The 12663-nt window shown below is 39.1% G+C and overlaps 1 protein-coding gene across 4 annotated transcripts in view; it reads left to right on the top strand.

The window, feature by feature from the left end:
- The window catches only part of cabp1b (calcium binding protein 1b), a 52018-nt gene extending 40864 nt beyond the window's left edge, over positions 1 to 11154 (top strand). For 2 of the 4 annotated variants that reach the window (XM_079804196.1, XM_079804198.1), the window contains 6 exons: positions 3643 to 3673; positions 4400 to 4543; positions 4633 to 4751; positions 7047 to 7121; positions 7213 to 7285; positions 9641 to 10711. In XM_079804196.1, the coding sequence (XP_079660322.1) occupies positions 3643 to 3673; positions 4400 to 4543; positions 4633 to 4751; positions 7047 to 7121; positions 7213 to 7285; positions 9641 to 9666 (468 nt within the window). In that variant the 3' untranslated portion in view covers positions 9667 to 10711. Of the gene's footprint in view, positions 1 to 3642; positions 3674 to 4399; positions 4544 to 4632; positions 4752 to 7046; positions 7122 to 7212; positions 7286 to 9640 lie in introns of all 4 variants that reach the window. The other 2 variants (XM_079804197.1, XM_079804199.1) reach the window with 2 other exon arrangements.
- Positions 11155 to 12663: the final 1509 nt, after the last annotated feature.

The raw sequence follows: 12663 nt of genomic DNA, 5'->3' as shown, positions 1-12663 counted from the left end.
GAGTACGTACAACACAAACATTCTGCAGTCTGATTCACGAATGAATGACTCTTTTGTTCTTTTTAATGAATCAAAAACATACAGCGTGACCAATGTTGTGGGATTGCTGAATGAATAGCTCTTATGAGACGGTTCTTTTAATGAATCAAAAATATATACCGCGACCAATCTGATTCCCAAACAAGTGACTCTTATGAGCCGTTTTTTTTCAGTGAATCAAAAACACAGTGCAACCTAATGAGTCTGATTCCTGAAAGAGTCAATAGGAGCCGGTAGCCTGACAAGCCAGACCCACATCAAGATAAACAAAAACACCAAGGGAAAACACCATTGGCAGGGCTCAATCCGAGGGGCGGGATAAATGGTTGTCTTTCAAATTGCCTTTGCATGCAATAGGATAGCGCTACAACCAACCAGAGCAACGAAGAAGGTGAAGCGGAGCTAGTTGATAGATTAAACGTTTGCCGTATTCGGTCGGCAAAACTCAGAACACATCTTCCTTTCTTAAGAATGACTTCAGTGCTGTTCTTTGTTCTTTTCCTCAAAGAAAAGCTTAACCCCAAGTCTTTCAGAGTCACGGCCAAAGCCGATTCGAAAGACCACTGTTCGCCAGCTTCTTTGTTTACGTCTGCCGTCATTATGTTAAGCCCGCCCACCGACCAGAGTTTGGTTTTTCCAGCTCGCAAGCCAACGGAGAGTTGCTAGACAACCCTGGTTGCAAATTACATTTGCTGCCGCTAGGGTGCGTCTAGATTTCTAGGCTATGGAGCCGGTTCTTTTTTTACTGAACTTACAAAAACAGTGCCACAGTGTCTGATCAAAGACTTTGGCTGCGTCCGAAATCACGTACTATGTGAGTAGGTACTACATTTGAATTTGAACGAACTTCGCCACCGTTAAAAAAGTATGTTCTATATAGTATGAGTAAATGTAGTATGAATGTAATCCGGACGTACATGATCATGTGACCTACCAGCGTCAGTTGCATCCCTTCACCTCCATTCATAAATCGTCTCCCGTGGCCTCATGGGATAGTAAAGTGGCCATCGTATGCGCACTTCAGAATCTCGCCAGAAGTAGTAGGTCATCCGGGTACTTTTCGCCTACTGTTTTTTGTCTGTTGGCGTACTGTTTTTCGCATACTATATAGTAGAGAAGTATTCGATTTCGGACGCAGCTTTTATATATAGGAAGACGATGCACTCCAATTACTTATGAATGAGTGCAACGGCCAATATGGCGAATAAGCCCCGCCTTCTAAATGAAAGAGCCAAACGTTGATTAGAAAAAAAGGTGTCACTGCAGCTGCCGTTAGAAGCTCCAGTTGCTATAGAAACAGGCAGTGTTGTGAGACGCGTGCTTAGGATTGCGCATGTGCATTAGCTTTGTCCAGGCTGAAAAATGCAGTTGTCATGATTCGAGCAACAAAACAAAACAAAAATGTAGGGATGCACCGAATGCTCTGCAACCGAAATCAATAATAAAATGAATAAGTGAAAAGACAGAATAAATTTTACAGAACAATTAGGTTTTTGATGACGCAATCCAATACAGCAACCTGCGCGTGTGAGAGAGGCGCGCACGCTTCTAAATGCAGCACATGTCGGCAGTGTGGAAGCATTAAGCCTTGTTTGTACTTTCGTCTGACTCCGCAGCGCGAGCCTCCACTGACTGCGTGCACGCCTTGTCCGCTTGGCACTCTGCGATGACGTCATTTTTGCGGCGCGCACCCTCGCGCTCGTGTGGACGCATCGAGTATAATCAAGGCTTAGAGAACGCTTTAAAGTGTCAGAGAAAGACACAGAAATGGCCGTTTGCAGACACTTTTCTGCTGAATTGTTTAAGCACTCTCAAATGCAAGCAAGAACACCCTCAGTTGATACTGTAATAATATTGGCAAATGCACCAGTGCGTATTTGTGTCTGTAGAACGTCAAATGTATCCATTTACAACGTAACATAGTTGTTGATCTCTTGTACGCAATGGCCAATATGTTTAAAGTTATTCAGACTCCACTCACTGCTCAAACCGTTGAGTTTTTATTCAGTGCTGAGTTATACAGGCTTGCAAAAGAACAAACAAAATTTGATTGTGATTTTGATTATGATACCTGTAGGCATAATAGGCCAAAGGTAAGATAAGATGGCCAAATAAAATATATATTTATTTTTAAAGTTATATTGTGCTTTGTTTGTATAATGTCTGCTGGAATGCTAAAAAAATGTTCCGTATTAAATATTTTAAAATTGTAATTTTGTCTTTTTTTATTATTTATTTTAAAAGCAAGACAAAATAGTAAAAAAGCAAATTTATGCAATGGTGAAAAAATTGGCAAAATAAATGAAAAAAAAATTATAGGAAAAACATGTTCGGTATTCGGCTTCAGCCTTCGGCCAAGTGTTTTATTATTATTCATTTTCATTTCGGTGCATCCCTACAAAAATGTATGAGACAGTTCTTGTCAAATTTCATTGGTGATTTCAAATATGAACTTTAATCGTAAGCTTGGCAAACAGTTTTGGAGAATTTGATGTTTGCCCATTCAAAGAAATAGGAGCTGCACTTGCATGCCAGAAAGGCATTTCAAAGATGGCCGCCGAGTAAATTACTCATCTTAAAGGGACTGATTTCTGAAAAAATGATTCTAATGAGCCCGTTCTTTTAATGAATAGCTTGGTTCAAAAAACGAGTTAGGCCCCAATCAGACAGAATGCGTTTTTTTGCAGTGAGAGGTGCCTTTTTAACTAAAAAAATTCTATAGCGCTCTGAGTGGCTGAAGTTGAAAAAAATTAACAAAAAAGAGCACCTGACGTAATTTGCATTTTTTTCAATTGTCCAATAGAATGACGGGCCCTCCGTTGTGGTGACGGTTACCTTGATTAGACTGACAGGGCCGCTGATTCGGGGGTTGCCGAGCAACATAAAAAAACGCAGTGCACTGCTCTTTTCTAAATGAAAAAACGTCAACTAAAAAAAGGCAGTGCGAGTGCGGTGCGCCTCTCTGATTGGGGCCTTACTGGTTCAAATCAGTCTGACAAGTCCTTCACTGAACTGAGTGGATAATGTCTCTATATATGTATATATTCACACACGCAATTTACACATTTTGCATTTTGCAGACGGTCATAAAGAAGCAGTGCTGCGTGTGCATTTATGCATGAACTGCAGGGATCTGCGTTTATTAGCCTCTGCAGGGGTATTGGGTCAGGGTCACATGATTGAACTCTTCTGCAGGAGCTCAGAGTGTTTGGAGGTGAGCCCTGTGTGTGCGAGGAGATGTGTGGAACAGGGAATGCTGGGATCAAAGAAACTAACTTGAGCTGATTATGAGAGATCAATCCTGGGTTTTTATGTGGTGTTCCAGATTACTTAATCCAAATGGGAAGATCGAATTTAAAAACCAGACGCTAATTCCGTTAGAGACACGGGGGAAAACCATGAAAGGGTTGGGGTGTATTAGTTTACACGTGCCATTGTGATCCTAAAGCTGTAATAAATTGCTGCTTCTCTCTAGCAGGAAATGGTGCATTGAATTAAACGACTGGATTCTTCAGAGTGGGAGGAGGATGCAGCTGACTTTTGGGACAAAACTGCAGAAATTTGTGTGGATTGTTGTTGATTACTTTGTTTATCTTGTTGCAGAACAGAGAGCTGAGACCAGAGGAAATGGATGGTAAGTTCTAGCTCATTGATAATAATTAGAAATCGTTCTTGAACACAGCATGATTTCTGAAGGATCGTGTGACACACGTTCTTTCTTTTTACACTTGTCTTTCTTGCATCTATAAAACCTGAGATTACCTAAAACACGATTCTTTCACTGCCGTGAAATCTCAGGAAATGCAAATCTAGTTTTTGAATATTCAACATTCAAACCTTTAATTCCATAATCGTCTTTCATAAAGCCTTTTAATAAGACTAAGATTATCTCACCCTCTGTTCCCTGCAAATGCATTATAAATAGAAGCCATTCGTAGTAAACATGCAGTTATTAGGTTGGTTGTTTGATATTAAACTAAACTGAACTAGAGTCTGCAGAATGCTCAAGTGTTTTGATCACATGTTATTTTCTGGCATTCCAATGTGTGAAAATTCTCACTATGAAATTTCGCAGCATTCGCCAAAATAATGTGTCGATTGTTCCATTTTAATTTGAAGAGCTTTTTTTTCATTTTGAGTGGAGAGGGTTTGCAATGAAGTATTTAGTTACAAGTGTTTTGGTCATTCATAGATGCATTGTTGTGCTTTGTAAGTGCTTTGTAATTGTCTTCAAAATTGTTCTCAAAGCAGAGTGCATGAGGGAAGCATAATTGTACAATAAAATATTCTCTTTTCATCTTTTCCGACTCCCTCTCAACTGTCCTCTTTTTTTCCCCTGACCTGCTTTCTATCTTCACAGAGCTACGAGAAGCCTTCAAAGAGTTTGATAAAGACAAAGACGGCTTCATTGGCTGCAAAGACCTGGGGAACTGCATGAGAACCATGGGATACATGCCCACGGAGATGGAGCTCATCGAACTGAGCCAGCAGATCAACATGAACCGTAAGCAACGACAAATCTAATTTTGTTCTATATATATGGCTCTATTTGATGCTGTCTACATAGGAAGCTCACTAAGTTCTGTCTTATAGTGGGGGGACATGTGGATTTTGAGGACTTTGTGGAGTTGATGGGGCCCAAACTTCTGGCCGAGACGGCAGATATGATCGGAGTAAAGGAATTGAGAGACGCTTTCAAAGAGGTGAGTGAGGTAGGGCAATTTTTCAAAAGAAAAATATTTTTCTTTTTATTAGAGAAATCACAATTTCCCCAAATCGTGCAGATTTTGTGATTTTTCTTATAAAAATCGTGATTGAGAAAATATTCCAGCTTTGCTGTGCTTGTTTGTAGGGCTGCACAATTTGGCCAGAATTTTGAAATTGTATACATCAGTATGGCTATAAATAATAATTATTATTATTAATTATATACAAAATACTAGTGCTGTGAATCGATTAAAAAAACTGAATTAATAAAAAAAATTCTGTAATTATTCATGATTAATAGCAATTAAAAAAACATTAGAGTTTTTAATATTTTGCTATTGTAATAATTTCAGTTACTCTCCAAATTACAGCATATTTTAAATATTTGTTGTAATGGCATCTTTTTATGAATAAAGGCCAGTATCACTGATATTAATGTCTCTATGAAACATTAATGAAGTTACATTACAGTATACAGAAAGTTACCCATTTCAACATTTATTAGGCTTTAAAAAATAACAACTTTTAATTTAATTGAACTTAAAACAATCTTTACATGAATTATAATAAATGTTATATTTACCCATGGCCTTCCCTTATAGACATCAGTCTACCCAGAAATTGAATAAAGTTATCAACACCTTTCTTAACTGCATAAATAATAAATTAAATATAGATTAATCATCATTAAAGCTACAATTTTTTCTGTTCCCGATGTTCTTTGATGAACATTAATGATACATCATCAGTGCTGCTGTCACTTTAAGATTGGCCGCTGCCGAACATGACGCGGATCTGTCACGCGGACACGCGCATCTCATTTTCTCACAAGTTCATTTAAGACGTTATTTAACTAATTTAAGACTCCTAATATGAGAATACTCGACAAAACTGGCATTTTGGCAAAATTCTCTGTGTTTTTGTTCAAGAGCGAAAGAGAACTCGATATGTGCACGAGACTGGCATGTGCGTGTGTGTGAGTGTGTGTCAGGGTGTCCCTCTATCAGCTCCCTAGCTTCCTAGGTGGTGAATCAGTATATCGTGTACATGAATGTGGTGACTCCCTGATCAGTGCCCTGACTACTGAACTAGGGAGCGGATCGAGACGCACCCACACAGACAGGACATTGACATACTTGTTCCCTTGTGTCTTGTCGCGCTTAGATTGTTTAAAGCATTTGCATGAATAATGCTGCCTTCACGTGCTATCGGAAATTTGATGATTCCGACTTCTGAAGTCGTGATTACGAGCGCATTGCATTCAAGTTTCAAAATGTGAGGGCGTTCATGTGCAGTGTTTACCTAGGAAACTTGTATATTACGATAATTCCGAGAGCACGTGAAGGCAGCATTAGAGTTTGATCATATAATGTAACTATATGTTAAATATTTTTAATGCGTTAAACTGAAAAAATGAATCGCCCGCGTTAACGCGTTAATTTGCCCATCACCAAAAAATACTAAATACATTTTTACAAATAAATATTATTGATATATTATTTCACTGCACAAAAAAAGTATGTAAGAAAAATAATGTGATAATAATTATTTTATTTTACATTGCTGTAAAAATCGAATTGCTTTTTTTCTGATAAAAACTTGATAGTGATTTAAAATAATAAATTCCAGGTTTGCTGTGTTTGTTTGTAGGGCTGCACAACTGGCCAACATTTTGTCATTTTATATCAGCATGCTTAATAATAATAATAACGGGGCGTCTGCGCCAGCGATTCGCATTTACTTTGAATGGGTGACGTCATGCGTTGTCGAACAGAATTTAATTCTGTTGCGTCGCTTTCTCGCAGCCGAAGTTGAAAAGTTTTCAGGCATAAGCCAATCAGATCGCCTATGCAAATACTCTAACGCAGACGCCAGCCAATTGCGTTCATGCAACACAAAAGTAATATGATTGGCTGTTGTCACTATGATGGTCGCGTCAGCATCAAGCTTCAGACACCCCCGCTGTCAAGCGTTGACACCGACGCCCGTGTGAATGCAACGTTAAATCACAGCCTTTGTGATTTGATAATCGCACTAAGCCATACGAGAATTTCCATTTTGTTTCAATGAATGAGTGCAGCTTTAAGGTGAAGGGTGCCAGGTGACGCCACACATCATGAAAATAGCTCACAAATAAAATGGCAGAAAATTGAAAACAAGGGGTAAATGAAGAAATAACATTAGCATATAACGCACCATTTCTGTGTATAATTGCTTAAAACTGCCATTCAGAGCATGATCATTTGGATCCAGACATGCTCGAGAACATTAACACTCTTCTTTTGTTCTCCTTCTCTCAGTTTGACACCAACGGAGACGGTCAGATCAGTACAGCAGAACTAAGAGAGGCCATGAAGAAACTGCTGGGCCAGCAGGTGCTGTTATTTACTATGCTGAACCACCTGAAAGCTTTTAGCTCTCATCCAATTCTCCTTATCATCGTTTTATTGATTCTCTTTCCTTCAGGTAGGTCACAGAGATCTGGAGGACATTCTGCGGGACATTGATTTAAACGGAGATGGGCACGTCGACTTCGAAGGTGAGCCACCATGTGTTGATTTTGCGTTGCTAATTAGTAATGCTAATTTCACTGCTGCAGTGTCTATATTGCTGCGGTAGGCAGAGTGAATCGGTTTATGCAGCCTGGGAGAAAAATTATCGCAATTATCTGTCCACAGCAACCCAAAAAACATTAGATTCACGTTCCCTCTGTGTCTCTTGCCCATATTTTGGAATCTGCAGTAAAATTTTGTTATGCTAAGGAAGGGTTTAATCCCAAATGCGATATTTGTTTGTTCTCAAAGTTATTAAAGTAGCAATTAACCTTTTGAAATTTTTTAACGGGACATTTCATGAGGGAAAACAGAGAGAATATGGAAGAAACCTTGACTAACATAAGTGGACTTCAGGGGAAAATGCAATGCAAAATATAGAATATGAAAAAAAGGTCTGAGACAAATGATGCCTATTTTTGGACCTATTATCATTTATTTTGATGCCTCTTGCTGTGAGCCGCTGTGTCACACAGTTTAGCTGCTATTGAATCTCATCATGGTGAAGGCGGTAAAGTGACAGTACTAGAGCTGTCGACCAGATTATCTCTTAACCATGGGATTATTTCACCTCTCACATTAACCACGCGCAAAAGAGCATGAAAACGGGAAGGACAAAAATAGCTAGCACTGTTACTCCTGCTGATGTCTGGAGGTGTGACAGCCGAACGTCCTCTTGCTGTATTTTGAGCTCAGGCTAACTTTGACTCATCCGAGGTCAATAGTATTTTTTTTTTGCAAAGGAAATTTATAAAGCAACAATTTATAGAGCAGTGGTTCCCAAATGATGATTGCGACCCAAAAATGGGGTCACAGACAGCAAAGGAAAACAATGCCTAATGTAAAAATAATAGGCAACTAATAATAATAATAATCATGCACAGTTTGGACAACATAATAAGTAGACATGTCAAGTGTAAAGGGGGAGAAAAAAATTGGTGTTGTTGACAAGCAAAACCTTTGTGGGGGTTACTATAGAATTACTATTTTGAACAATTTTTATGGATATTTTTTTGTCGTTTATACATGTACCTTGATAATTATGTCTCTCAAAACAACAGCATTTATTTGAAATAGAAATCTTTTCGTGTCATTGTAAATGTCTTTACTGTCACCTCTTACTGACCCCAAATTAAATGGTGTGTGTGTTTTTATGATTTATGAGGACACAGATTTGGATAATGACATTGGTATTTAAAATAGTAATTCAAATGACGTAAAACATACTAAACGTAAAAATGAACATACATCGGAAATGTAAAAATGCAGAAAGCTTTCTGTGATGGGCAGGTTTAGGGTTATTGTTACAGAATATATAGGGTTATAGAATATACAGTTTGTACAGTGTAAAAATCATTATGTCTATGGAAAGTCCCCATAAAACATGAAAACACAGCAATGTCCTGGTAAACCCTGTTATGGGACAAAATGTCCCCACAAGGACAAGGATTTTGGATATTCCCATCCTTGTGTGGACATTTTATCCCCATAACAGGGTTTACCAGGACACACACACGTACAGGCTGAGGCGCAGTGTGCAGAACTTTCTGCAGAGTCAATAGCTACAGACCTCCAAACTTGGTGTGGCCTTCAGATTAGCTCAAGAACAGTGCATAGAGAGCTTCATGGAATGGGTTTCCATAGCCGAGCAGCTGCATCCAACCAAGTGCAATGCAACGCATCGGATGCAGTGTGTAAAGCACGCCGCCACTGGACTCTAGAGCAGCGGAGACGTGTTCTCTGGAGTGACGAATCACGCTTCTCTGTCTTGGCGGTTGTCAGGAGAACGGTACTTGGATGACCGCATTGAGCCAAGTGTAAAGTTTGGTGGAGTGGGGATTATGGTGTGGGGTTGTTTTTCAGGGGTTGGGCTTGGCTCCTTAGTTCCAGTGAAAGGAACTCGTAATGCTTCAGCATACCAAGACATCCCACAACTTTGTGGGAACAGTTTGGGGATGGCCCCTTCCTGTTCCAACATGACTGCGCAACAGTGCACAAAAGCAAGGTCCATAAAGACATGGATGAGTGAGTTTGGTGTGGAGGAACTTGACTGGCCTGCACAGAGTCCTGACCTCAACCTGATAGAACACCTTTGGGACGAATTAGAGCGGAGACTGCGAGCCAGGCCTTCTCGTCCAACATTAGTGCCTGACCTCACAAATGCACTTCTAGAAGAATGGTCAAAAATTCCCATAAACACACTCCTAAACCTTGTGGAAAGCCTTCCCAGAAGAGTTGAAGCTGTTATAGCTGCAAAGGACACACACACAGTATATAGGATCTGTTGTTAATTGAGTATTTCAGTGTTAAATTAAACCAATGTCTGGTCTTTCTTCCTTCAGAATTTGTGCGCATGATGTCTCGCTAGAGGAAAGGTGGACAAACCACATCAAAAACTGGATCTCCTGTGCTCCGACATAGGAAGACGAGGATGGAGAAGATGAAGAGGAGAGGAAAGATTAGGAGGAAATGGGAGCAGCCTCACAAGAGGAACTTCTGGAAATGACTTCTGACCTCAAAGCACAAATGAAAGAACTGCACTGTAACCCTCCATGACAGCTTTTATGAAGCCCAGAAGCCACCAGTGGGAATAAGCGGATGCCTCACTGATACTGTGATCTCTGATATATATTTTTACCCAATAAAAAGCCTGCGAGGGGTCTGATGCAAGAAACGCCCCAAGAGCAACCTTACAAAAAAGCGAGTGATCAAACTGCTCCGTTAATAAGCATCAAAGTATCCAGTACTTTCATTTACTGGCATCTCACTGCTACTTTGTGACAGTAGGGTGCATCAAATTGCAATAACATTGCCGTTTCATATTTAAGCTATTTATTAATATTTGTAAAGTATATACAGATGGGTGTTTATAGTTTCCCTTTAAAAGACTCTGGCTGTTTTACAGTAGCCTATGATATATTAGATTATCACAAAGATTTTATTTTATATATCAATACTGGGAAATGCTGGAAATCTTTGCTATCAATCATTTGCTATTTATTGTACAATACATTGGACCTATGCACTAGTATGCGTGGACATATTTTTGAAATGTTGAGAAAGATTTGCCATAAAGACAACATTAAACTGCCCTTGTTTGCACATTTGTCTTGCATGAATGCTAGTGCTGATGCAATTATGAGTCAACACAGCGAAGTAGCCTACTATAAGCATACTTTGTGTAGATTTTGTCCCGTGTCCTGTATGTAAATGTTGTGAGTTTAGTTAACAGATGAGCGTCCTTGATCTTAATTCACTATTTGAGAGTGAGTGAGTGTGTGTGAGAGAGAGAAAGAGAGGTTGGATCGGATTTCTTGTACCTTATTTGTGCGATTTCAAGTTTGTCTTAACCGAGTTATTCTATGCATGCCAAAACAACTTTTGTAGAGTGTAGATTTCATTAAAGAGTTGTGCAATCAAAGAGTTTGTTTTTAACTTGTATTCAATTGCATTACTGACCCACTTATAACGTCACATTTTATATCGAAGGATAAGTAATATGTACACAGTGCAGTACATGTTTTTGTTATAATATATTTTATTTCAAATGTTACGTCGAGCCACTTGCTTCTCCATAGAGTTCCAGCTCCAGCATCTGGCCAGAGACGGTTCTGCAGTCAGGCACGCACATTTCAACCTTAGACTTAACTGTATTATTTTGGTGAAACATTTCATTTATAAATGTCAGTTTTACAATCACAACACTCTGTAGGAATGAAAAAAAAACTATTTTAGAAGGCCAGAAAGGAACATAAAAGAAGCACTGAATTTACTCTGTAAGGAAACATTTTCTGTAATCAATCAAAATGAATTGGTACTGGTTGACTTTCAAAAAATAAACTCTTAAACAATTTTTACACTTACATGATTTAATCTATCTACCAACAGTGAACATTGGATCACTGGAGAATTCTGTTAATTTTGTGTCATGAACATTTCCACCACATCACTAATTATGCACTGTGATAACATTCTGTGGTGGAATTATATTTTAAACATTGTTATAACAGAATGGCAATTTTGGAATTTTTTTTTTGGAAATTATGCATTCTAAATACATCCAATTAATAGATTTTCACACTTTTTGCACCATTTGAAAAATTAAAGGGATAGTTCACCGAAAAATGAAAATTCTGTCATAAATTACTCTCTCTCTCATGTCGTTCCAAACCCTTAGGACTTCCGTTCATTTTTGGAACACAAATGAAGATCTTTTTGATGAAAACTGAGAGCTTTCTATCTCTCCATTGACAGCTATGCAACTACCACTTTGACGCTTCAAAAAGTTCATAGAGATCATAAAACTAATCCATATGAATTGAGCGGAGGTCAAATTTTCTGAATACACTCGGTTGCTTTATATGAAGAACAGATTGAATTTAGGCTTTTATTTACATATGAACATTGATCAGCCAACATAAACAGAAGCTCAACCGAACCTGCTTGATGTGCGAGAACAAACCTCTTGTGGAAGCTCAAATGTGCTGCGTAACACGAGAATGATCCTCATTGGTTCTTGTGGAAGCTCAAACGTGATGCGTAACACGAGAATGAACCTCATTGGTTCTTGAGGAAACTCAAACGTGATGCGTAACACGAGAGTGAACTTCATTGGTCCTTGTGGAAGCTCAAAGGTGATGCGTAACACGAGAATGAACCTCATTGGTTCTTGAGGAAACTCAAACGTGATGCGTAACACAAGAATGAACTTCATTGGTTCTTGCAGAAGCTCAAACGTGCTGCGTTACACGAGAATGAACCTCATTGGTTATTGTGGAAGCTCAACAGTGATGCGTAACACGAGAATGAACCTCATTGGTTTTCGCGGAAGCTCAAACGTGATGCGTAACACGAGAATGAACCTCATTGGTTCTTGTGGAAGCTCAAATGTGATGCGTAACACGAGAATGAACCTCATTGGTTCTTGAGGAAACTCAAACGTGATGCGTAACACGAGAATGAACCTCATTGGTTCTTGTGGAAGCTCAAATGTGATGCGTAACACGAGAATGAACCTCATTGGTTCTTGTGGAAGCTCAAAGGTGATGCGTAACACGAGAATGAACCTCATTGGTTCTTGAGGAAACTCAAACGTGATGCGTAACACGAGAATGAACTTAATTGGTTATTGTGGAAGCTCAACCGTGATGCGTAACACGAGAATTAACCTCATTGGTTCTCGCGGAAGCTCAAACGTGATGCGTAACACGAGAATGAACCTCATTGGTTCTTGTGGAAGCTCAAACGTGATGCGTAACACGAGAATGAACCTCATTGGTTCTCGAGGAAGCTCAAACGTAATGCGTAACACGAGAATGAACCTCATTGGTTCTCGCGTAAGCTCAAAAGTGATGCGTAACATGAG

Source organism: Gobio gobio (genome assembly GCF_949357685.1).
Source record: "Gobio gobio genome assembly, chromosome: 22".
NCBI classification, from domain to species: domain Eukaryota; kingdom Metazoa; phylum Chordata; class Actinopteri; order Cypriniformes; family Gobionidae; genus Gobio; species Gobio gobio.
The sequence above is the reverse complement of the archived record's forward strand: the minus strand, read 5'-3'. Positions and strand labels throughout refer to the sequence as shown.